Genomic DNA, 26,385 nt, shown 5'->3' with positions numbered 1-26,385 from the left:
CCCCTCCATTCTCCAGAATCTGTCAGGTCAACTTCTATCATGCTCTGAGGGTACAAAGAAGAAACACAGGAAAGAATACACTGGCTACATCAGACTTTCAACCTCATGGAAGCTTCCCATGTTTGGTTCAAATGTTCACACTGAGCTGGGGGACGGAAGGTACATGACAAATTGAGAAGTGAGCTGGGGGAAAGGCAAAGGGGAATCCAATTAATCCTGGGCACCGCTGTGGCCTTTTTCACCCCCAAGGCCTCAAGAGTGAAAGGGTAGAGCAGGCTGAACGTAGACAAGAGAAGAAACATGCCGATTGTAACCATGTTATTTAAACTCTTCAAACTTCAGGATGTGCGACTGGAAGAGAAAGACAAAATCTGATTGGGAAGGAAGGACTGCCCCCAGGTGGTCCACCCAACAACCCCTGGACAACTTCAGTTTGTTTCCTCTAAGGGAATAACAGGTAAACCCGCAGCATCCAGGCCAAGGCCAGGGCCTGCAGCTGAGACGCTGGGGTGGGGAGGAGAGGGGAGGGGAGGGGAACAGTAGATATACAGCAGTTACCCCCAAGTTCAAAGCACCAGTGATTTTCCCTTTGAGGATGCGATGGATAACCTGACATGAACTCAAAATATCTGTAAAACAAAACACAACAACAAAACCTTGGTGGCACTTGGTCAGGCAGAAGGAGCAAGGGAGGGAAGTGAGAAGCCGGGGCTGCAGGAAAGTGTTCTGGCTGCAGACCAGGTCCTGCAGACCAGTCTCTGCTAGTTAGTGCTCACGCCCTGCTGCCAGGATATCGTGAGATAATAGCACTGCAGAGGGAGGAGAAGGGGAGGGCAAAGCAAGAGCAAGTAACAGAAGGCATTATTGTTGTTAAAATAAGTACAGGGATCTGGGATTTTACATTCCCTAATGGAAATTCTGGAGACAGAAAACTGTTCACTCAACTCTGCTCTGAGAGTTTTGGCTGGAGAGATGGAGGTTAAAAGGCAGAGAGCCTTTTTACCATGACGAGTGCACATTCCTACCTGCTGGGACAAGGCAGGGCACGGCGCTGGTCAGACACTCACCTTTCCCCAGGACATCTGCCCTTACTCAGCTCCCGCCACCCCGCCAAACTCCGGGACTGTTTGTATGCATGAAACTGGCTCATATCAAGGGTCAGACCTCAGTTCCACCCCCAGCTATGCCATTTTCTTGCTGTGAAACGTGAAGAAGTCCCTTTCATTTGCCTGAGGCTTATTTTCCTCATCCATAAAGGGAGAAAAATTGTACACCTGCCCACCTGGCCTCGGGGTCACACACAAGAGCTGAGAACCCCTATATCTGGGCTGCACACTCTGACCCCTCTGACAGGCTGGGAGCTGCTCTTTGGGGCAGGGGTTCCTTACTCTGGGCCACCCTCCAACACCCAAGCAGTCAGGTTCAGCCCACCAGAAGCTCCCAGGTCCTGTCTGCTGGCATTATTAACCAGGCCGAGCAGCAGGGGCCCTCTTCATGCAATGACCCAAGGTGACCTCTGGGTGGTGCCCATCAGCCTAGCAGGGAGGCTTGGCCCTGCACTTTGGGGAGGTGCTTTTCCATCTTATTTTGTGTGTATGTGTGTTTCTTCACATCCACTTCTCCTCCTCAGCCCACAAAGCATTCTTTCACTCTTTCACATCTCACCTAAACCCCAGTCTCGAGAAGGGGCAGAGCAAAGAAGGGGCCTCTCCGTTTCAAGGGTTTAGAAACTGAGGCTCCACAGGTGCCTGGATCTACAGTAACAAACACCTCACACCATATACAAAAATAAAGGCAAAATGGTTTAAAGACTTAAACATAAGGCATGACACCATCAAACTCCTAGAAGAGAACACAGGCAAAAAACATTCTGACATAAATCGTAGCAATATTTTCTTAGATCGGTCTCCCAAGGCAAGAAAAATAAAAGCAAAAATAAACAAATGGAACCTAATGAAAATTTAAAAGCTTCTGCGCAGCAAAGGAAACCATAAACAAAACGAAAAGACAACCGATGGACTGGCAGAAAATATTTACAAATGATGCGACCAACAAGGGGTTAATTTCCAAAATATACAAACAGCTCATACAGCTCAATATCAAAAAAACAAAAACCCAATCAAAAATGGGCAGAAGACCTAAACAGACATTTCTCCGAAGAAGACATACAGGACTTCCCTGGTGGCGCAGTGGTTAAGAATCTCCCTGCCAGTGCAGGGCACACGAGGTCAGTCCCTGGTCTGGGAAGATCCCACATGCCGCGGAGCAACTAAGCCCATGCACCACAACTAATGAGCCTGTCCACTAGAGCCCGTGAGCCACAACTACTGAGCCGGTGCACCACAACTACTGAAGCCAGTGTGCATAGAGCCCGTGCTACGCAACAAGAGAAGCCACCGCAATGAGAAGCCAGCACACCACAACGAAGAGTAGCCCCTGCTCGCCACAACTAGACAAAGCCCATGCACAGCAACAAAGACCCAACGCAGCCAAAAAAATAAATTAAAAAAAAAAAGAAGACATACAGATGGCCAACAGGCACATGAAAAGATGCTCAACATCGATAATTATTAGAGAAATACAAATCAAAACCACAATGAGATATCACCTCACACCAGTCAGAATGGCCATTTCACCAAGTTTACAAATAATAAATGCTGGAGAGGGTGTGGAGAAAAGGAAACCCTCCTACACTGTTGGTGGGAATGTAAATTGGTACAGCCACTATGGAAAACAGTATGGAGGTTCCTTAAAAAACTAAAAATAGGGGCTTCCCTGGTGGCGCAGTGGTTGAGAGTCTGCCCGCTAATGCAGGGGACACGGGTTCGAGCCCTGGTCTGGGAGGATCCCGCATGCCGCGGAGCGACTGGGCCCGTGAGCCACAACTACTGAGCCTGCGCGTCTGGAGCCTGTGCTCCTCAACAAGAGAGGCCGCAACAGTGGGAGGCCCGCGCACCGCGATGAAGAGTGGCCCCCGCTTGCCACAACTAGAGAAAGCCCTCGCACAGAAACGAAGACCCAACACAGCCAAAAATAAAATAAATAAATAAATTTATTAAAAAAAAAAAGAAGAAGAAGAATGTGTTAATATTTAAAAAAAAAAAAACTAAAAATAGAACTACCATATGATCCTGCAATCCCACTCCTGGGCATATATCCGGAAAAGACAAAAACTCTGATTCAAAAAGATACATGCACCCCAATGTTCATAGCACCACTATTTACAAAAGCCAAGACATGGAAGCAACCTAAACATCCATCAACAGATGAATGCATAAAGAAGCCACAAAAAAGAATGAAATAATGCCATTTGCAGCAACATGGATGGACCTAGAGATTATCATACTAAGTGAAGTAAGTCAGACAGAGAAAGACAAATATTATATATCACTTATATATGGAATCTTAAAAATACTACAAATGAACATATTTACAAAACAGAAACACACTCACAGACGTAGAAAACAAAATTATGGTTACCAATGGGGAAGTGGGGAGGGGAGGGATAAATTAGGAGTATGGGATTAATAGATACACACCATTATACGTAAAATAGATAAACAATAAAGATTTACTGTATAGCACAGGGAACTATAGTCAATATCTTGTAATAACCTCTAATGGAAAAGAATCTGAAAAATATATATATATGTATAACTGAATCATTTTGCTGTAGACCTGAAACTAACACAATATTGTAAATCAACTATACTTCAATTTAAAAAGGAAAAGAAAAAAATAAAGTAACAAACAGCACATCGGGGGAGATACTGAGTCCAAATGCTCTAACCCCCATGGTTGGTCTTCAAATTCCAGTTTTCTTCTACACAGAATGCCTCTCTAAAGAAATCTTAAGCAAAACTCAATGTACATGAAACAGATGGTAGCTGAGCCACTCTGGCAGAAGCGAGACTGGGAGACTTGCCCTCCCCTCACTCCACCCAGAGAACTCAGCCTTCGGGCAGCACCTGAGGTTCCTTTCCAGATCTTGTTGCTCAGAGAGACCAGGTGTGAAAAACAGTTCTCAAGAAGCAGCTTTGCAAGGGGCAGATGCCGAAAACCGGGGTGAGATCAAAAGAATAGAGGCTGAAGGGCAGGCATCCTGAAGGCCTCGGCTGCCCCGGATGCCATTCCCGCCGAGGTCCCAGAGGCGCGCGCAGCATCTCCTGTCTCCGAGTGCTCCGGAGGGTGGAGGGCACCCTACCTTTCTCCAGCATGAATGGCTGAGCCAGCGGGGGGATGGTCCAGAAGTCGTCATCATCCAGGCTGCGCAGGGACTGCACCGGGATGGTGGTCGACTGGCCAAAGTCGATGAACATGACAACAGCCCAGGAGTCCACTCGGTCCAGCACCCAGCACCTGGCCAGAGGGAGGGAGAGGAGGCTTGTCTCACCTGGTGGCACGCACAGCAGCCCCCACGGAGAGGGCTTGAAGGTCTGGGCTAAGAGGAATGGGAGTTTCCTGCGCTGTTCCCCACCTTGGACGGAGAGGTGATCAGAGGAGAGATATCTTGAGAGAGGAAGCAGCAGCAAAGAAACAAGAGTCCAGAGAATGGAGAAGCAAACCTCCAGCCCTGCCTGGCACACACCTGTTCCAGGCCCATCCGTAATCACCCAGTTGGTACTCGGCCAGACAGCGGGTCCCGCGCCGCACAGCCGAGTCGTGCAGGTAGGGCTGCTGCTCCTCCGCCTCGGCCAGGGCTCTGAACAGTGCCTGCATGTCCTGGTGCAGCGTCTGTGGACGGTACAAACGCCATGGGCCTCGCTGCCTACCCCACATTGCACGTCTGTCTCTGCAGGTGTCACCTGTTACATTAGCACCGCTGATCCACCCCAAGGGAACTGAAGGTATGACATGGGAGAGAGAATGAGGCTCAACCAGGGATCAGAGTGCGGCCACTCTGGATGTCCACCGCTGATGGGCCCCCATCACCACGCTTACCCCAGCAGGGCCCCATGAGGTGGCACCGAAGCCCAAGAGGACCACCAACAAGCCTGTACCTCCGTGACATGCATGGCCCAGAAGAAGGGGGTCTGAGGGACAATACTAGTCACCAACAGCCCCACGTCCCCGCTGATGCTGTGGATGGTGGCCAGCCAGCCCAGGTCTCTGAAGCATTCCCTCAAGAGCAGCACCAAGAAGGACCCTCTGCAGGAAGAACAGGGAACAAAGGGAAGGGAGTGAACACAGGAGTGATTCACCAACACCTGTCCTGGAGGATGCTGGGCAGGAGTCACCCTGAGAAGAGGGCTGTACACCCCCCCCAGGGTGGGAACAAGACAAGTGCCCAAGTAATCATAATGCAGAGCAAAGGAAGCACCACACCAGGGGACACAGGGGTTGGAGAGTTTGGGGAAGGGGAGAGGCAGAGGGAAATAAAAACACACCAGGGAACTCCACAGAGAGAGATGGGCAAAAGCCCTCACTGGGCTGACCTTGGGCCTGGCTGAGTGATTCATGAACCGCAAGTGATGCAAGTTTGGACCGTCCACAATGCAGGACACGTCTGCAACGCCCAAACCACCCCTCCCTGTGTTTAAGCACATGCCACAGCTCATCCCACCACTCCACTAACTCTATCACCTAAGTCACACATGGTTAGAAAGGCAGACCTGCCACTTTAGAAAAACGAAACAAAAAACATACATCCTATAGCATTTCAAGTCAAACAGAATAGGCTGGCATCCCTGACATTAAGAATGGTGTCTGCCGTTAAAGCAGAAGATGTGGTGGACATGCCGATCTCATGGCGTCCAGGGTAGGGGAGAGTCACAGGCCATCACCGTACAGAAATGGAGACAGACTGTGTAAGTCACTGTGGGTCACAGCCTTAGAGCCTGGGTCTGATGCAGGAGTTCCTGAAAACTTTATCCCCCGCCCCAGTACCATCCCTGCCGCCACCCTCTAGGGACTGAGCAGACGTTTACGGTTGTCCTTTGCCAGCGGCCTCTCTACACCTCCGCTCACCTCATTTCCGTGGGAACTGCAAAGATGCTTGTCCTCGGTTTCTCTGTCTTACAGGGGTCAACAGAAGCTTTAGGAGTGAGCTGTGTACAAGCTGGAAAGCAGAAGGTTGTGTTCTGGAGGCAGCAGGGCTGTCTCAGAGGACCGTACCCCACCTGCCCCCCAGAAGGCCCTGGCCCCACCCTCAGGGCAGGATGAGATGGGAAGTGAAGCTACATCCTTCTAGGTCTCGGCCTCCACATCCTCAGCTGGGTGGGGAGGGTTTGCTGGATGACATTCTTTAATCAAGAAAGCATCCTGGGCTTCCCTGGTGGCGCAGTGGTTGAGAGTCCGCCTGCCAATGCAGGGGACACAGGTTCGAGCCCCGGTCCAGTAAGATCCCACATGCCGCGGAGCAACTAAGCCCGTACGCCACAACTACTGAGCCTGCGCTCTAGAGCCCGCGAGCCACAACTATTGAAGCCCATGCGCGTAGAGCCTGTGCTCCGCAGCAAGAGAAGCCACCGCAACGAGAAGCCTGCGCACCGCAACTAGAGAAAGCCCTCGTGCGGCTATGAAGACCCAATGCAGCCCCCCAAAATATAAAAATTAATAAATAAATTAATTAAAAGAAAGCATTCTAGAGGAATAAAAAGGGATATTTCCTACACTGAGGGGTCAGCATGGGACAAAGCTGGAAGGGAGGCTGGGAGAAGTGAATCAGGAGCTGCAAAGACATGTCCTGGGAACAGATGGCAGCTCAGGATCTCACCAGTGGTTCTAGCAAATCCTTGACCAGAGGCCTTCTCCAAACCCTAGGGAGAAAAAGAAAAGGTATCACTCAGGCATAGTAGTATTCGTTTCACTGGTTTACAGGTTGAGTCTCTCCAAGCAGATCTGGAGACAGTGCAGCAACAGCCCCTGTGCAGACACAGGCTTCAGCTGACTTTTGGGGCTCCCTCCACTTTCTCCTTTCTCTCGGGGGGGGGGGGGTCCTGAGTCAACCAAAGACAAGAGGTTCGCAGAACAGGAAGGGAGGAGGGAGGGAAGTGCTGCCGGGGGTGCTCGTCGGTACCTGCAGGCGCAGAAGCCCAGCACTGCTTAGCCCGGGAGGCCCCTGCGGGCACTTCTTAGGGGAGAAACAGGTGGAAATGGTTACTCTGGCAGCAGGGCTGGGTGGAGACAGAAAGACTACAATCCTGCAGCCCTCAACCCACGCTGGCTTCCCTTGCTCCACCGTCCACACCTGGAAAACCCCCCGCCCTGGTTACACCCACGGATCTGCCCGCCCTGCTGCTTCGCTGCTTACCCCACTCCCTGCTGACTGCTACCTGAGAACACATGCGGCCACTGTTCTCAGATGGACATGCCACAATCCCATGGTAAGCCCCTAGTGAGTTTCCTTTCCTTTCCTCCAATGGACAACACCTCACCCCCTCCTCTCTTCAAACCCTCCATACTCCCCACCCTCCGCCCACCCTATGAACCTGCCTCTTCATCAGGAGAAAACTGGAAGCAACTGGATGGGAGGCCCCTCTCATCCTCTCACCACCCAAACCGCCGCCCCCCAGCCCCGCCCTCCCTGCCCTCCCTCCGTTACCTTCTCAGAAGGGTCTGGCTCTGGGGCTGGCACTGTCTTGCCTTCTGGAGGGCAACACCCCTGCAGCCACGCCCCTTCTCCTCTACTGCCATCTCTCTCCTGGTGGACACCTCCCACCAGGAAACAAACATGCTCCATTATCCATGTTTGCAAAGACCCTGCCTCGCCCCCCAGCCCCTCTGGCGACCACCTTTCTCTGCTCCCTTCACTGAAAGGGGTGTCTATAGAGTCCTGTCTCCTTCCAGTCAGGCCTCCCTGAAATGGCTCTGCACGGGCTCAGCCATGGTCTTTGTGTTGCCAAATCCTCCATGTCCTCCGTTCTGAAATTACTGGCAGCATCCCACCTATCCCCTCTTCTAGGAAACATTTCTTCTCTGGGCTTCCTTGACACTGCACACATCTGGTTTTCCCTCTCTTTCCCTAGCTGGCCCTTTTCAGCTCAACCAATACATGCTGGCACAACCCAGGACGTGGTCCTCTCCTCCATCTACCTTCTCTCCAAGGTCATCTCCAGCTCCACGGTTTTAGGTATCAACAACAGACCACAGACTCCCAAACCCCGATCTCCAGCCCCAAAGACTCTGTGGAATTCAACTCCAACATGGAGACGCCTCCTTGACAGGCCAACCAAGAGGTACACAAACTCAGCATGTCTAAAACGGACCCCCCGCAAGCTGCTTCACCTCGGCTTTCTCAATTTTAGTAAGCTGCATAATTATCTACCTAGCGGCTCAGGCCAAATTCATCTCTCTTTTTAGCTCTGCATCAAATTCATCAGCAAGTCAAGCCGCCTCTTCCTCCAAAACACACCCAAACCCACATACTCCTCTCTCTCCATCTCTACCACCCCAATATTAGCCATCACCATCTCTTACCAGGACCGTAACAACCGTGTCCAAAAACGCTGCCACACAGCCTCCTGCAATCCAGTCCCCACCCAGAAGACAACACAACCTCTTACAAACCAAAATCACATCACATCACTCACCTGATTAAAACCTTCCAACACCTTCCCATTGTGCTTACAAATAAAACTCCAAGTCTCCAGGTGGGCTCACCAATGCCGCCATGATCTACCCTCCTTCCCACTTACCTCTTCTCTGCCCGCTTACCCCTTTTGCCCCCATGTCACACTCTGAGGCATTCGTAGGTGGCCCCTCTGTCTGGAATGTTCTTTCCCTGGTCTTACCCATGGTAGGCTGACTTGTCATCCAGAGCTCAGCTGAGAGGTCACTTCCTCACAAAGAGGACTCCCTAAGAATCATCTAAGTGACCCCTCTCCTCTCTATCACATCACCTTATTTCAGTTCTCTGTCTGGTACTTACTATTGAGACAGGCTGGGCCCTGGGACCCTTTGCTGCTGTGCTTGTACCTGGGCACACATCTCCTCAAGCAACGAAATACAAGGAAACTATAAGGAACTAAAAATAACTGCGTGCATGTGCAGTCGGGGCAAAGATACAAAAAGACGGAAAACCCAAAACCCAACTGCCACTTCTGAAGAGCCGGGAGCAAAAGCAGGGTACTGCACAAGCCCCCTGCATACACCATCACCAAAGGGGTGAGCAGACCTCCTAAGCGCCCCTCTGGCCCGAGCGCTGGACACACCCCTCCCCTCACCCCGTATACGGAACCAGCTCTCCCTGCCTCGGGGAACTGGCAAGGGAACCTGTTGCTTGTTTTCACTCCCCCGCTGCTGGAGGGACCCCAATAACGCCTTGTGTGAACTTCTTGTCTGGCCCATTATCAATTTCTATTGATTAAGGATGCCAAGAACCCTGGTTGGTAATACCATCTGACATTTTCTTTTTTTCTCTCTCTCTCTTTCTTTTTGCGGGGGGGGGGCATTTTCTTATTTATTCACTTATTTATTGGTTCACTATATGTGTCTTTCCACTGGAATTTAAACACTATGAGAATGTGAATCACATCTGTCTTTTGACAATTACCTTCATTGCTGAGGTAACCCCAGGGCCCAGAACAGTGTCTGATACATATTAAGCTCTTAGTAAATATATGTGAAAGAAAGTGACAGAGAGAAGAAAAAGAGAAGGAAGGAGGGAGAGAGGAGAAATGAACTGGGGCAAATTCTTAATCTAAGCCTTGGCTTCCTCTTCAATACCATGAATCACACCTGATGTGAGGATTTAGTTGGGCCAGTATCTGTTCAGGACACGATATGAAATAGGTGCTTAATAAATGGAAGCAGTATAAGAGAGGTTAAGAGTGCAGGTTCTGGAGTCAGACTGGGCTCCAATCCTGGTTCCAGAACTGACTGGCTCCTTAACTTTGGCCTGGTTATTTGGTGTCCCCATCTGCAGGATGGGAGAGTAGCAGGACCTACTGCTGTATTTAAACAGGTTCACACAGCAAAGCGATCAGAACACAGCTCGCAGAGTGAGCCCTCCGTGAGTGAACTACCACTGTCGACCGATGGGGCCCAAATCAAATCTCCACGCTAAACCATTCTGCGCCTGCTGTTTACCTACAACAAAGCAAAGTGACAGTGTTAAAAACTGTCCTCTAGCCAAGCACAGAAGGTGCCTTTTAAAGTACATTTTTTTTTTAAATTATTTATTTATTTATTTATTCATTTATTTATAGCTGTTTTGGCTCTTCGTTTCTGTGTGAGGGCTTTCTCCAGTTGCGGCAAGTGGGGGCCACTCCTCATCGCGGTGCGCGGGCCTCTCACTATCGCGGCCTCTCGTTGCGGAGCACAGGCTCCAGACGCGCAGGCTCAGTATTTGTGGCTCACGGGGCTAGTTGCTCCGCGGCATGTGGGATCTTCCCAGACCAGGGCTTGAACCCGTGTCCCCTGCATTGGCAGGCAGACTCCCAACCACTGCGCCACCAGGGAAGCCCCAGAAGGTGCCTTTTTATTTAGAATCTCCTAAGACAGTTCCAAATACCAATCCCAAGAACCAATTATCAGCAGTGGTTTCAGGCTAAAAATTATTATTAATACAGAAACGTTTAAAACCATTTGGGGTCTAATTATTATTCCCTAATGATTTAAGAGATAAATATAACAAGCCTGTTTTGCCAGTTTGTGAAATTAAGTTTCAGAGGAAAATCTATACAATTATCATTCAACCACCACAGCAGTCACATCATCCAAAAACAAACCTCAAATTTCAGGATGTCTGCAGCACAGAAGTGGCCACCTGGAAGCTACAGAGATCAAGGCAGCACCTCAGTAGCTGCCAAACCAGCAGATTTTAATTAAGTTCTATTGTTGCTATAAGCAGTTACTCTATGCCCAATCAATCAACAGCTGTTAATGGTCTCTTTACTTTGTTCTGGGACATTACTACCAGCTGGTCAAGCGTTCCAAGAGGTGGCCTGGTCCAGAATCATGCTGGTGAGTCCCACCAGTGGGGGAGAAAACACAGGGCACACAAAGGTCAGTGGCCAGAAGGCTTTTGGGGGCGGGGTTGGGGGAGGGTCCCATCCGGTCCCCCTGCACACCAGGGAGAAGCTCTCCAACCAGTACTGGGGGGTGGGGGGCACAGGCCTCACATGACACTCAGAAAAGTGGTGGCCTCCCTGAGACTGCTCACTGCCACACCCCTGGCCCACTGTGGTCACCCTGGCCATCACTTTTAAGGCCCTGTCTCTACCTGGGGAACTGCACCTGGAGTCACCTGAAGGGCACATCCACATGGAAATTTAACACTTACAGCTTTAACCCTCGACTGCCACCCAGTACCACACCTTGTACTTCACAGAGGACAGACACAGACCTTGTTCTTAGGGAGCCACACTGAATCACTCCACACATATTTATAAAATGCGTACATTCTAGACATGGCCACCATGAAGCTCACACTCTTGGTGGGGGCAGCAGACAAGAAGTATACAAAGAGGTATAAGGTCAATGACCATAAGGGCAAAGAAGAAACGCAAGTCAAGGAGAGGGGACAAGTGGGCAGGGGTGGGGGAGGGAGTGATGGCTGAACAGACATCTAAATGAAGTGAGAAGGCAAACCCACAGACACCTGGGAGACGAGCCTTCCGGCTGGGAACACCTGAAGCCCTAAGGTGGGGATGTGCTTGGTGTGTTTGGGGAATGGCACTGGGGCTGGAGTAACAGACACTTGCATCTCTTACCTGGACCACCTGAGACAGGTCTTCTGCTTCCACTCTGGCCCTTGGAGTCTATTCTACAGGGTCCCTTTAAAACCTAAATCTCGGTGAATAGATGAACTAATGGTGGCACATCCATACAAGAGAATACCACTTAGCAATAACAAAAGAATTGCTGATGGTGCGACCGCATGGATGAATCTCAATAACATTCTGCTGAGTGAAAGAAGCGAGACACAAAGAAGCACATATGGCATGATTCCATTTACACCAAACTCTAAAAAGGATAAATCTCATTTAAAGTGATAGAAAGCAGGTCAGTCACTGCCTGCAGGGCACAAAGCTAGGAGAGGGCACAAGAGAACATTTTGGGTGACTGAAATGGTCTATATTTGTGATGGTGGTTACACGGCTGCATACACTTGTCAAATTTCATCAAACTGTACACCTAAAAGGGGTTCATTTTATGTAATACTTCAATAGTTGATTTTTTAGTGTACATTTGTGAAATCTGGTTATGTCGCTCCCTGCTCAAACTGTCCAGTGTTCTCATTATTATGTGACTATATAAATACCAATTGCTGCTGAATCAAGTTACATCCTATGAAATGTTTTTAAAAACTTTAATATTAATGGGATTTCCCTGGTGGTCCAGTGAGTAGGACTCCGTGCTCCTAATGCAGGGGGCCCGGACTCAATCCCTGGTCAGGGAACTAGATCCCACATGCATGCTGCAACTAAGAGTTTGCATGCCACAACAAAGATCACACGTGCCATAAACTGAGACCTGGCACAGCCAAAATAATTAATTAAAATAAATAAGTATTTTTTTTTTAATTTAATATTAAAAAAAGTATGTATTATGATTACTTTTATGCTTATACAAACTTCTCCAGGAATTAACTGCTCCTTTTTTCCCCTCCATTTACTTGGACTTCCTTAAATCTCTGGCTAAGTTTTCCCACACCCTCCAATGGCTCTTTATAACACCTCTCCAGTCGATTTTATACTTTTCTTCATACAAATGTCACCATGGAGCCTCACATCATCCTGCTCTGGCTGGACTGAGTGCTGTATAACAAGTGTTCTACCCCTTTGTCATCATCTGGGAAGTCTCAGGTCCCCCTCCCGGGTTGGACCTCCTGCTCCCAGTTTCCCTCATTTTTTGCCTTATTGCTTCATTGTATTGGAGCATATCCCTCCATAGCTTTCTGAGAACAGCTACATGGGACGTACATTTTTTGAGACCCTACATTTGTGAACAAGTCCTTGTTCTACCTTCATTCTAGAGTAATTTAATTAAGAACAGATTTGGGGTTAGACATTATCTTCCTACAAGATTCAATGACACATTCCAATCCTATACCCTTCAATGTGGATTCTCTTTCTGAAGCTTTATCCAATACTCTAAAATATTTCTATAATGTGTCTTGGTGTAGGTTTTTATTTTCCCAGTCATTATCCTGGGTACTCAATGGTTGCTTTCAAACTAAAAACATATCCTTCACTCCTGGGAGACTTTGTTATATCATTTGATATTTTCTCTCCCATGTTGACCTGAACTCTTCCTGCATGTATATGTTGCACCACTGATCCTCTCATTTTGCCTTTACTCTTCTCTAAAACAATACTACAAAATATTTCGATTGATAAATCCTCTCCCCCAAAAGCTATTATAAAATTTGACAAAATTGTCAAAAACAACCATTTCAGTATTCTGGAAATTGAACAGAAGCATACAACAAACAGGGTATCTGTTAAAAAACAACAACAACAGAAAACTACAGGCGCTTGGATAAGAATATGAGACTAAGGTGCGTCAGTCTGGAGCTTCTCCCACTCCCTGGTCCTTTGGCTGATAGTTCTACCACAATAGGCAAAGCTGTGAAAACCGGTAGCTTCAGAGGTGGCTGACTTTACTGGAACCTTGAAACATCAGAAAGTAAGAAAGAACATGGTAAGAAAAAATATGGGTAAGTACAATAGGTTTTCTTCTCATGAGTTTTCTAAATTATGTTTGACAGTTAAAATAAAAATTGTAACTGTCCAATATGGTTCTAAATGAACACAGAGGACATATTTAAGAAAATTATATTATAAACAGGGGAGGGTAAAGAGAAGTAGGGTTTCTATACTTAACTCAAACCAGTAAAGTCAACAGGCACAGACTATGCTATGTATATATAACATCTAGAGCAACCACTTAAAAAGGTATACAAAGAGATACACTTAAAAAACACTACAGCAGAAGCAAGAAGAACTACAATTCTGCAGCCTGTGGAAGGAAAACTACATTCACAAAAAGACAGACAAAATGAAAAGGCAGAGGACTTTATACCAGATGAAGGAACAAGATAAAACCCCAGAAAAACAACTAAATGAAGTGGAGATAGGCAACCTTTCAGAAAAAGAATTCAGAATAATGATAGTGAAGATGATCCAGGACCTCAGGAAAGAATGGAGGCAAAGATCGAGAAGATGCAAGAAATGTTTAACAAAGACCTAGAAGAATTAAAGAACAAACAAAAGGGATGAACAATAAAATAACTGAAATGAAAAGTACACTAGAAGGAATCAATAGCAGAATAACTGAGGCAGAAGAATGGATAAGTGACCTGGAAGACAGAATTGTGGAATTCACTGCCACGGAACACACTAAAGAAAAAAGAATGAAAAGAAATGAAGACAGCCTAAGAGACCTCTGGGACAACATTAAATGCAACAACATTCGCGTTACAGGGGTCCCAGAAGGAGAAGAGAGAGAGAAAGGACCCGAGAAAATATTTGAAGAGATTATAGTTGAAAACTTCCCTAACATGGGAAAGAAAATAGGCACCCAAGTCCAGGAAGCACAGAGAGTCCCAGGCAGGATAAACCCAAGGAGAAACATGCCAAGACACATAGTAATCAAATTGACAAAAATTAAAGACAAAAAAAATTATTGAAAGCAACAAGGGAAAAACGACAAATAACATACAGGGGAACTCCCATAAGGTTAACAGCTGATTGCTCAGCAGAAACTCTACAAGCCAAAAGGGAGTGGCACCATATACTTAAAGTGATGAAAGGGAGAACGTACAACCAAGATTACTCTACCTGGCAAGGATCTCATTCAGATTCGACAGAGAAATCAAAACCTTTACAGACAAGCAAAAGTTAAGAGAATTCAGTACCACCAAACCAGCTCTACAACAAATGCTAAAGAAACTTCTCTAAGTGGGAAACACAAGAGAAGAAAAGGACCCACAAAAACAAACCCATAACAATTAAGAAAAGGGGAATAGGAACATACATATCGATAATTACCTTAAAAGTGAATGGATTAAATGCTCCAACTAAAAGACACAGGCTCACTGAATGGATACAAAAACAAGACCCATATATATGCTGTCTACAAGAGACCCACACAGACTGAAAGTGAGGGGATGGAAAAAAATATTCCATGCAAATGGAAATCAAAAGAAAGCTGGAGTAGCAATACTCATAGCAGATAAAATAGACTTTAAAATAAAGAATGTTACAAGAGACAAGGAAAGACACTATGTAATGATCAAGGGATCAATCCGAGAAGAAGATATAACAATTATAAATATATATGCACCCAACACAGGAGCACCTTAATACGTTAAGGCAAATGCTAACAGCTATAAAAGAGGAAATCGACAGTAACACAATAATAGTGGGGGACTTTAACACCTCACTTACACCAGTGGACAAATCATCCAGACAGAAAATTAATACGGAAACACAAGCTTTAAATGACATAATAGACCAGATAGATTTAATTGATATTTATAGGACATTCCATCCAAAATTAGCAGATTACACTTTCTTCTCAAGTGCACATGGAACATTCTCCAGGACTGATCACAACTCGGGTCACAAATCAAGCCTCAGTAAATTTAAGAAAACTGAAATCATATCAAGCATCTTTTCTGACCACAACGCTAAGAGATTAGAAATCAATTACAGGGGAAAAAACGTAAAAAACACAAACACATGGAGGCTAAACAGTACGTTACTAAAACTAACCAAGAGATCACTGAAGAAATCAAAGAGGAAATCAAAAAATAACTAGAGACAAATTACAATGAAAACACGATGATCCAAAACCTATGGGATGCAGCAAAAGCAGTTCTAAGAGGGAAGTTTATAGCAATACAAGCCTACTTCAAGAAACAAGAAAAATCTCAAATAAACAATCTAAACTGACACCTAAAGGAGCTAGAGAAAGAAGAAAAAACAAAACCCAAAGTTAATGGCTTGGGAGTTTGGGATTAGCAGATGCAAACTATTCTATATAGAATGGATAAATAACAAGGTCCTACTGTATAGAACAGGGAACTATATTCAATATCCTGTGATAAACCATAATGGAAAAGAATATGAAAAAGAATGTACATATATGTATAACTGACTCATTTTGCTGCACAGTAGAAATTAACAAAACATTGTAAATCAACTATACTTCAGTAAAAAAAACTTTTTTTAATATTTCAATTGAAAAAAAACACAAACCCAAAGTTAGTAGAAAGAAAGAAATCATAAAGATCAGAGCAGAAATAAATAAAATAGAAATAAAACAACAGCAAAGATCAATAAAACTATAAAAGCTGGTCCTTTGAGAAGATAAACAAAACAGATAAACCTTTAGCCAGACTCACCAAGAAAAAGAGGGAGAGGATTCAAATCAATTAAAATTAGAAATGAAAAAGGAGAAGTTACAACGGACACTGCAGAAATACAAAGCATCATAAGAGACTACTACAAGCAACTCTATGCCAATAAAATGGACAATCTGGAAGAAATGGACAAATTCTTAGAAAGGTATAACCTTCCAAGACTGAACCAGGAAGAAATAGAAAATAGGAACAGACCAATCACAAGTAATGAAATTGAAACTGTGATTAAAAATCTTCCAACAAACAAAAGTCCAGGACCAGATGGCTTCACAAGTGAATTCTATCAAACATTTAGAGAAGAGCTAACACCTATCCTTCTCAAACTCTTCCAAAAAACTGCAGAGGAAGGAACACTCCCAAACTCATTCTATGAGGCCACCATCACCCTGATACCAAAACCAGACAGATATATTACAAAAAAAGAAAATTACAGACCAATATCACTGATGAATACAGATGCAAAAATCCTCAACAAAATACTAGCAAACAGAATCCAACAACACATTAAAAGGATCATACACCATGATCAAGTGGGATTTATCCCAAGGATGCAAGGATTCTTCAATATACACAATTCAATCAATGTGATACACCATATTAACAAACTGAAGAATAAAAACCATATGATCATCTCAATAGATGCAGAAAAAGCTTCTGACAAAAGTCAACACCCATTATGATAAAAACTCTCCAGAAAGTGGACATAGAGGGAACCTACCTCAACATAATAAAGGCCATATACGGCAAAGCCACAGCAAACATCATTCTCAATGGTGAAAAAATGAAAGCATTTCCTCTAAGATCAGGAACAAGACAAGGATGGCCACTCTCGCTACTATTATTCAACATAGTTTTGGAAGTCCTAGCCACGGCAATCAGAGAAGAAAAAGAAATAGAAAAATACAAACTGGAAAAGCAGTAAAACTATCACTGTTTGCAAATGACATGATACTGTACATAGAGAATCCTAAAGATGCCACCAGAAAACTACTAGAGCTGGGCTTCCCTGGTGGCGCAGTGGTTAAGAATCCGCCTGCCAATGCAGGAGACACGGGTTCGAGCCCTGGTCCGGGAAGATCCCACATGCCAAGAAGCAACTAAGCCCGTGCGCCACAACTACTGAAGCCTGTGTGCCCTAGAGCCCGCGCTCTGCAACAAGAGAAGCCATCACAATGAGAAGTCTGCGCACCACAACGAAGAGTAGCCCCCGCTCGCCGCAACTAGAGAAAGCCCACACGCAGCAATAAAGACCAGACGCAGCCAAAAATAAATAAATAAATATTTGAAAAAAAAAAAAAAAAAAGAAAAGAACACTACTAGAGCTAATCAATGAATCTGGTAAAGTTGCAGGATACAAAATTAATTCACAGAAATCTCTTGCATTCCTATGCACTAACGATGAAATATCAGAAAGATAAATTAAGGAAACAATCCCATTCACCACTGCAACAAAAAGAATAAAATATCTAGGAATAAACCTGCCAAAGAAGGTAAAAGACCTGTACTCAGAAAACTATAAGACACTGATGAAAGAAATCAAAGATGACACAAACAGATGGAGAGATATACTGTGTTCTTGGATGGGAAGAATCAATATTGTGAAAATGACTATACTACCCAAAGCAATCTACAGATTCAATGCAATGCCTATCAAATTACCAGTGGCATTTTTTTTTTTTACAGAACTAGAACAAAAAATCTTAAAATTTGTATGGAGACACAAAAGACCCCGAATAGCCAAAGCAGTCTTGAGGGAAAAAAAACGGAGCTGGAGGAATCAGGCTCCCTGACTTCAGACTATACTAGAAAGCTACTGTAATCAAGACAATATGGTACTGGCACAAAAACAGAAATATAGATCAGTGGAACAAGATAGAAAGCCCAGAGATAAGCCCACGCACCTATGGTCAACTAGTCTATGACAAAGGAGGCAAGGATACACAATGGAGAAAAGACAGTCTCTTCAGTAAGTGCTGCTGGGAAAACTGGACAGCTGCATGTAAAAGAATGAAATTAGAACACTTCCTAACACCATACACAAAAATAAACTCAAAATGGATTAGAGACCTAAATGTAAGACCAGACACTATAAAACTCTTAGAGGAAAACATAGGAAGAACACTCTTTGACATAAATCACAGCAAGATCTTTTTTGATCCACCTCCTAGAGTAATGGAAATAAAAACAAAAATAAACAAATGGGACCTAATGAAACTTAAAAGCTTTTGCAAAGCAAAGGAAACTACAAACAAGACAAAAAGACAACCCTCAGAATGGGAGAAAGTATTTGCAAATGAATCAATGGACAAAGGATTAATCTCCAAAATGTATAAACAGCTCATGCAGCTCAATATTAAAAAAACAAACAACCCAGTCAAACAATGGGCAGAAGACTTAAACAGACATTTTTCCAAAGAAGACATACAGATGGCTAAGAAGCACATGAAAAGCTGCTCAACATCACTAATTATTAGAGAAATGCAAATCAAAACTATGATGAAGTATCACCTCACACCAGTTTGAATGGGCATCATCACAAAATCTACAAACAACAAATGCTGGAGAGGGTGTGAAGAAAAGGGAACCCTCTTGCACTGTTGGTGGCAATGTAAATTGATACAGCCACTATGGAGAACAGTATTTAGGTTCCTTAAAAAACTAAAAATAGAATTACCATATGACCCAGCAATCCCACTACTGGACATATACTCAGAGAAAACCATAATTCAAAAAGACACATGCACTCTAATGTTCATTGCAGCACTATTTACAATAGCCAGGTCATGGAAGCAACCTAAATGCCCATCAACAGACGAATGGATAAAGAAGATGTAGTACATATATACAATGGAATATTACTCAGCCATAAAAAGGAATGAAATTGGGTCATTTACAGAGGTGTGGATGGATCTAGAGACTGTCATATATAGTGAAGTAAGTCAGAAAGAGAAAAACAAATATCGTATATTAACACATATATGGGAACCTAGAAAAATGGTACAGATGAACCAGTTTGCAGGACAGAAATAGAGACACAGATGTAGAGAACAAACGTATGGACACCAAGGTGGGGAAGTGGCAGGGGTGGTGGTGGTGGTGGTGGTGGGATGAATTGGGAGATTGGGATTGACATATACACACTAATATGTATAAAATAGATAACTAATAAGAACCTGCTATATAAAAAAATAAAATTAAATTTTTAAAAAACCCACTACAGATAAATCAAAATTTAATTCTAAAAAACATATTCAAGTAAACTTTAGGAAAACAGAAAAAACAAAATAAAAAATGAAAAAATAAAATGGCGGACTTGAGCTGTATCATATCAATAATTATTTCAAATGTAAATGGTCTAAACATACCAATTTAAAGACACAGATTGGCAGTGTAGATTAAAAAATGTGACCCAGGGCTTCCCTGGTGGTGCAGTGGTTGAGAGTCCGCCTGCCAATGCAGGGGACACGGGTTCGTGCTCCGGTCCGGGAAGATCCCACATGCTGCAGAGCGGCTGGGCCCGTGAGCCATGGCCGCTGAGCCTGCGCATCCGGAGCCTGTGTTCCGCAGCGGGAGAGGCCACAACAGTGAGAGGCCCGCGTACCGCAAAAAAAAAAGAAAATATGACCCAACTACATGCTGTCCACAAAAAGCTCGTTTCAAATATAATGATATAGTTGGGTTTAAAGTACAAAGATAAACGGCATGCAAACATAATCAAAGGACATGGTTATATTACTATCAGATAAAATAAACCTCAGAGTAAAGAAAAATCACTAAGAGAAAAATCACAGAAAGGGATATTATATAATTATAGAAGCATCATTCCACCAAGAATACATAGTAATCCTAAATATATATGCACCAAACAATAGAGCTGCAAAATATAAAATGCAAAAACTAATAAATTGAAAGGAGAACTACACAAATCCACAATTATAATTGGAGACTTCAACACCCCTTTTAACAACTGACAGAACAACTAGTCAGAAAATCAGCAAGGATATAGAACTTAACAATACCATCAACCAACAGGATCCAGTCAACGTGTACAGGACACCCCACCCAATAACAGCAGGATACACATCTTTACAAGTGCCCCTACAACATATACCAAGACAGACTATGTCCTGGGGCATGAAATAAGTCTCAATAAGTGTAAAAGGATTCAAATCATGAGAAGTATGCTCACTAACCACAAAAGAATTAAATTAGAAATCAATAACTGAAAATATGTGGAAACATCCAAATATTTGGAAACCAAATAACACACTTCAAGAAAACTCCACACAATGAAGAAATCAAAAGGAAAATTAGAAAATATTTTGAACTCAATAAAAACATAACAGGGCTTCCCTGGTGGCGCAGTGGTTGAGAGTCTGCCTGCTAATGCAGGGGACATGGGTTCGAGCCCTGGTCTGGGAAGATCCCACATGCCGTGGAGCAACTAGGCCCGTGAGCCACAACTGCTGAGCCTGCGCGTCTGGAGCTTGTGCTCCGCAACAAGAGAGGCCGCGATAGTGAGAGGCCCGCGCACCGCAATGAAGAGTGGCCCCCGCTTGCCACAACTAGAGAAAGCCCTCGCACAGAAACGAAGACCCAAGACAGCCAAAAAAATAAATAAATAAACAAATGTGGGGTTTAAAAAAAAACATAACAAAAATGAAACTGAAAAATATCAAAATCTGTGGAATGCAAGTACACTTAAAGAGAAATTTATAGCACTAAAAGCCTATATTAGGAAATAAAAGAGTTACAAATGAATGATCTCAGCTTTGATCCTAAGGGGGGAATAAAAAGAAGAAAAGCTAAAAGCCAAAGAAAACAGAACAAAGAAAGCAACTAAGAGCAGAAATCAATGAAATTGAAAAAAAAATAGAGAAAATCAATAAAACAAAGAGCTGGTTCTTTGAAAGGATCAACAAAATTAATAAACATCCAGCAAGAATGAAAAGAAAAAGGGAAGACACGAATTGCCAGTATCAGGAACAAAAGGGGCTATCACTACAGACCTCGCAGATATCAAAAAGATAACAAGAAATACCAAGAACAACTCTACACATAAATACAAACATAAATTTCAAACAAGAAGTTTGACAGCTCAGACAAAATGTACCACTTCCTCAAAAACTATAAACTATCAAAACACACCCAATCTGAAATAGATGATTTGAAGAGCCCCCTTAGTGTTAAAGAAATTGAACTCTTAATTTTAAAAAATCTCGGGAATTCCCTGGTGGTCAGGTCAGTGGTTAGGACTCGGCGCTGACATGGTCAGCGGCCCAGGTTCGATCCCTGGTTGGGGACCTGAGATCCCACAAGCCATGCAGCACAGGAAAGAAAGAAAAGAAAGAAAGGAAGGAAGGAAGGAAGGAAAGAGAGAAAGAAAGGGAGAGAGAAAGAGAGAGAGAGAAAGAGAGGAAGAGAGCAAGAAAGAAAAGAAAGGAAAGCAAGCAAGCAAGCAAGCAAGAAAATCTCCAAGCCCAGATGGTTTCACTGGAGAATTCTACCAAACATTTAAGAAAAATTAACACAGTTCTATATAGTCTTTTCCAAAAGGAGGGAACACTTCCCAATTCATTTTATAGGGATAGTATTTTCATGATACTAAAACCAAAGGTAGTACCACAAAACAAAAAGCCTATAGATCAATATCTCTCATGAAAATAGATGCAAAAATCCTTAACAAAGTATTAGTAAATAGAATTCAGCAATATATAAAAATAATTATACACCATGACCAAGTGAGGTTTATTCCAAGAATGCAAGGTTGGTTCAATATTTGAAAAATCAATCAAGGTAATCCATATTAACAGGCTAAAGGAAAAAAATCACATGATCATATCATTCAATACAGAAAAAAGTATTTGACAAAATTCAATATCTGTTATAAGTTGAATTATTTCCCCCCTTCAAAAAATGTATGTTGAATGCCTAACCCCTAGTACCTCAGAATGCGACCTTATTTGGAAATAGGGTCTTTATAGAGGTAAGCAAGGTAAAACAGTCACTAGGGTGGGTCCTAATCCAATATGAGTGTGTCCTTATAAAAAGAGGAAATTTGGACACAGAGCCAGACACAGAGGGAAGACAATATGAAGACACACAAGGAGAATGTTATGTGAAGACAGAAGATTGGACTGACACACCTATAAGCCAAAGAATACCAAAGATTGTTGGCAAACCACTGGAAGCTAGGAAGAGGCAAGGAATAATTCCCCCACAGGCTTCAGAGGGAACTTTGCCTTGCTGATGCCTTAATTTTGGACTTCTAGCCTCCAGAACTGTGAGATGATCAATTTCTGTTGTTCTAAGCAGCCCAGTTTATGGTACTTTGTGATAGCAATCCTAAGAAACTAATACAATGATTCATGATAAAAAAGAAAAACCTCTCAGAAAAACAGGAATAGAGGAGAAATTCCTCAACTTAATAAAGAACATCCATCCAAAAACCTATGATAATATCATACTTTATTGTGAAAGCCTGAATGCTTTCTACACTAAAAGAATAAGGCAAGGATGTCCACACGCACTACTCTAATTCAACATAGTGCTGGAAACCTAGCCAGTACTAAGAAAAAGAAACAGAAGACGTATAGATAAGAAAGGAAAAAATAAAACTGGCCCTATTTACAAATGACATTATTGCCTACACAGAAAATCCCAAGAAATCTACAAAAAAGAAAAGACAAAAACCAAATTCCTATCACTAGCAAGTTCAGCAAAGTAACAGGATACAAGATAAATATACAAAAATCAATTGTATTTCTATATACTACCAATGAACAAGGAGACACAGAAACCAAAACTACAGTGCGACTTATAATCACTCAAATAAAATGAAATACTTAAGTATAAATCTAATAAAATATATTAGGACCTGTATGCTGAAAACTATACAATGTTGATTAAAGAAATCAAAGAAGGTCTAAATCAATGGAAATTTATACTGTGTTCATGGACTGGAAGACCCAACATATAATAAAGATATTAATTCTCCTTAAACTGACATATAGGTCTAATGCAATTGCTAGCAAAATTCCAGTCAAAATTTTGGTACGTATAGATAAAACTATTCTAAAATCTATATACAAAGGCAAAAGAAATAGAACAGCTAAAACAATATTGAAAAACAATAAAGTTGGAGGAATCAGTCTACCCAATTTCAATACTTTTTACAGCTACAGTAACTGAGATAGTAGGAGGCATAGACATGTAATCAGTGAAACAAAACTGAGGACCCAGAAATGAACCCACACAAATATGTCCAACTGATTTTTTTTTTTTTTTTTGCGGTACACAGTCCTCTTTCTCACTGTTGTGGCCTCTCCTGCTGCGGAGTACAGGCACCAGATGCACAGGCTCAGCGGCCATGGATCACGGGCCCAGCCACTCCGCGACGTGTGGAATCTTCCCGGACCAGGGCACGAACCCGTGTCCCCTGCATCGGCAGGCCAACTCTCAACCACTGCGCCACCAGGGAAGCCCTGTCCAACTGATTTTTGATAAAACTGCAAAAGCAATTTAATGGAGGAAATGGTGCTGGAGAAACTGAACATCTATAGGAAAATAATAAAATCCAACCTAAGTTTCAAAGCTTATATAAAAATTAACTCAAAATGGAACATGGGGGCCTCCCTGGTGGCGCAGTGGTTAAGAGTCCGCCTGCCGATGCAGGGGATACGGGTTCGTGCCCCGGTCTGGGAGGATCCCATATGCCGCGGAGCGGCTGGGCCCGTGAGCCATGGCCGCTGGGCCTGCGCATCTGGAGCCTGTGCTCCGCAACGGGAGAGGCCACAACAGTGAGAGGCCCGCATACCGCAAAAAGAAAAAAAAAAAAGGAACATGGGCTTTAAAATGTAAAGCTATATAACTTTTTAAAAAACAGGATAAATTCTTTGAGACCTAGGACTGGCCAAAAAGTTCTTAGACCTGACAACAAAAGCATCATTCATAAAAGGAAAAATTGATAAACTGGACTTCACTGAAATTTAAAACTTCTGCTCTGAAAAAAACCCTGTTAAGAAAATGAAAAAGACAAGCTACAGAGTAGGAGAAAACATTTGCAAACCATGTATCCAACAAAGGACTGGTATCTAGAATACATAAAGAACTCTCAAAACTCAATGGCAAAAAAAAACAATCCAATTAGAAAATAGGCAAAAGAAAGAAAGAGATATTTCACCAAAGAGGATATACAAATAGTAAATAAGCACATGAAAATGTGTTCAACATTAGGGAAATGCAAATTAAAACCATAATAAGATATCACTATATACCTATCAGAGTGGTTAAAATTAAGAAGTGACAATACCAGGGGACTTCTCTGGTGATCCAGTGGTTAAGATCCCACGCCTCCAATGCATGGGGCATAGTTCAATCTCTGGTCAGGGAACTAAGATCCCACATGCTGAGGGGTGTGGCCAAAAAAAGTGACAAAACCAAATCCTGGAGGGGATGCAGAAAACCCCTCATACACTCCTAGCAGGAATGTAAAATGGTACAGCCACTCTGAAAACAGTTTGGCTGTTTCTTAAAAAAGTAAACATGGAATGACCATACCACTCAGCAGTTTTAATTTTTGGCATTTATCCCAGAGAAACACACGAACTCCATACATGAATATTTACAGCAACTTTATTTGTAACAGTCAAAAACCAGAAACAATGTAGATATCCTTCAATGGGTAAATGGTTAAGCAAACTGTAGTACATCCATACCATGGAATACTACTCAGCATTAAAAAGGAATAAACTATGGCTTCCCTGGTGGCGCAGTGGTTGAGAATCTGCCTGCTAATGCAGGGGACACGGGTTCGAGCCCTGGTCTGGGAGGATCCCACATGCTGCGGAGCAACTAGGCCTGTGAGCCATAACTACTGAGCCTATGCGTCTGGAGCCCGTGCTCCGCAACAAGAGAGGCCGCGACAGTGAGAGGCCTGTGCACCGCGATGAAGAGTGGCCCCCACTTGCCACAACTAGAGAAAGCCCTCGAACAGAAACGAAGACCCAACACAGCAAAAGTAAATAAATAAATTAATAAACTCCTACCCCCAACATCCTTAAAAAAAAAAGGAATAAACTATTAGTATATGCAACAACACCTTTGAATCTCCAAAAATTATGTTGATTGAAAAAAGCCAATCCCAAAAGGTTATATACTATATTATTCCATTCATATAACATTCTTGAAATTAAAGAAATAGAGAACAGATTAATTGCTCCAGGGGCTAAGGTGGGGATGGGGATGGGAGGGAAATGGGTGTGGCTATAAAAAAGAACAGGAAGGATACTTGTGGTGGTGATGGAAATGCTCTGTATCTTAACTGTATCAACGTTAATACCCTGGTTGTGAAATTCTGTAAGATGTTACCATTGGGGGGAACTGGACAAAGGGTACAGGGGATCTCTGTATTGTTTTTTACAAGTAACTGCATGTGAATCTACAATTATCTCAAAAAGAAAAGTTTAATTGAAAGAAAAAAAAAGTTCTTATTGTGCCAGCAGCATAAAAGCAGGCAGAGGGCCACTGGCCAAAGTTTGCTGACCCCTTTCCTGGTTAGTTATATTATTGCAAATATCTTCTCCCAGTTTTGGGCTTGAATTTATCTTCCTTTATATTATCTTTCAAAGAAGATAAATTCATAATTTTAATTCATCCACCTATCTTTTTTTTTCCAGTTAACTCTTTTTTTTTTACATCTTTATTGGAGTATAATTGCTTAACAATGGTGTGTTCGTTTCTGTTTTATAACAAAATGAATCAGTTATACATATACATATGTTCCCATATCCCCTCCCTCTTGCGTCTCCCTCCCACCCTCCCTATCCCACCCCTCCAGGCGGTCACAAAGCACTGAGCTGATCTCCCTGTGCTATGCGGCTGCTTACCACTAGCTATCTACCTCACGTTTGGTAGTGTATATATGTCCATGCCTCTCTTTTGCTTTGTCACAGCTTACCCTTCCCCCTCCCCATATCCTCAAGTCCATTCTCTAGTAGGTCTGTGTCTTTATTCCTGTCTTACCCCTAGGTTTTTCATGACATTTTTTTTCTTCTTAAATTCCATATATATGT

At 43.4% G+C, this 26,385-nt stretch overlaps 1 protein-coding gene across 1 annotated transcript in view; it reads right to left on the bottom strand.

The window, feature by feature from the left end:
• Positions 1-318: 318 nt before the first annotated feature.
• The window catches only part of TDRD10 (tudor domain containing 10), a 52,726-nt gene continuing 26,659 nt past the window's right edge, over positions 319-26,385 (bottom strand). The window contains exons 5-11 of the mRNA XM_060120265.1: positions 6,716-6,758; positions 5,968-6,058; positions 5,001-5,148; positions 4,589-4,734; positions 4,205-4,359; positions 559-629; positions 319-351 (exon numbers count right to left, since the gene is read on the bottom strand). Coding sequence (XP_059976248.1) covers positions 319-351; positions 559-629; positions 4,205-4,359; positions 4,589-4,734; positions 5,001-5,148; positions 5,968-6,058; positions 6,716-6,758 — 687 coding nt within the window. The remainder of the gene's footprint in view (positions 352-558; positions 630-4,204; positions 4,360-4,588; positions 4,735-5,000; positions 5,149-5,967; positions 6,059-6,715; positions 6,759-26,385) is intronic.

This window comes from Mesoplodon densirostris, chromosome 2 (assembly GCF_025265405.1).
Source record: "Mesoplodon densirostris isolate mMesDen1 chromosome 2, mMesDen1 primary haplotype, whole genome shotgun sequence".
Lineage (NCBI taxonomy): Eukaryota > Metazoa > Chordata > Mammalia > Artiodactyla > Ziphiidae > Mesoplodon > Mesoplodon densirostris.
Note: the sequence above shows the minus strand (reverse complement) of the source record. Positions and strands in the feature narration are given on the sequence as shown.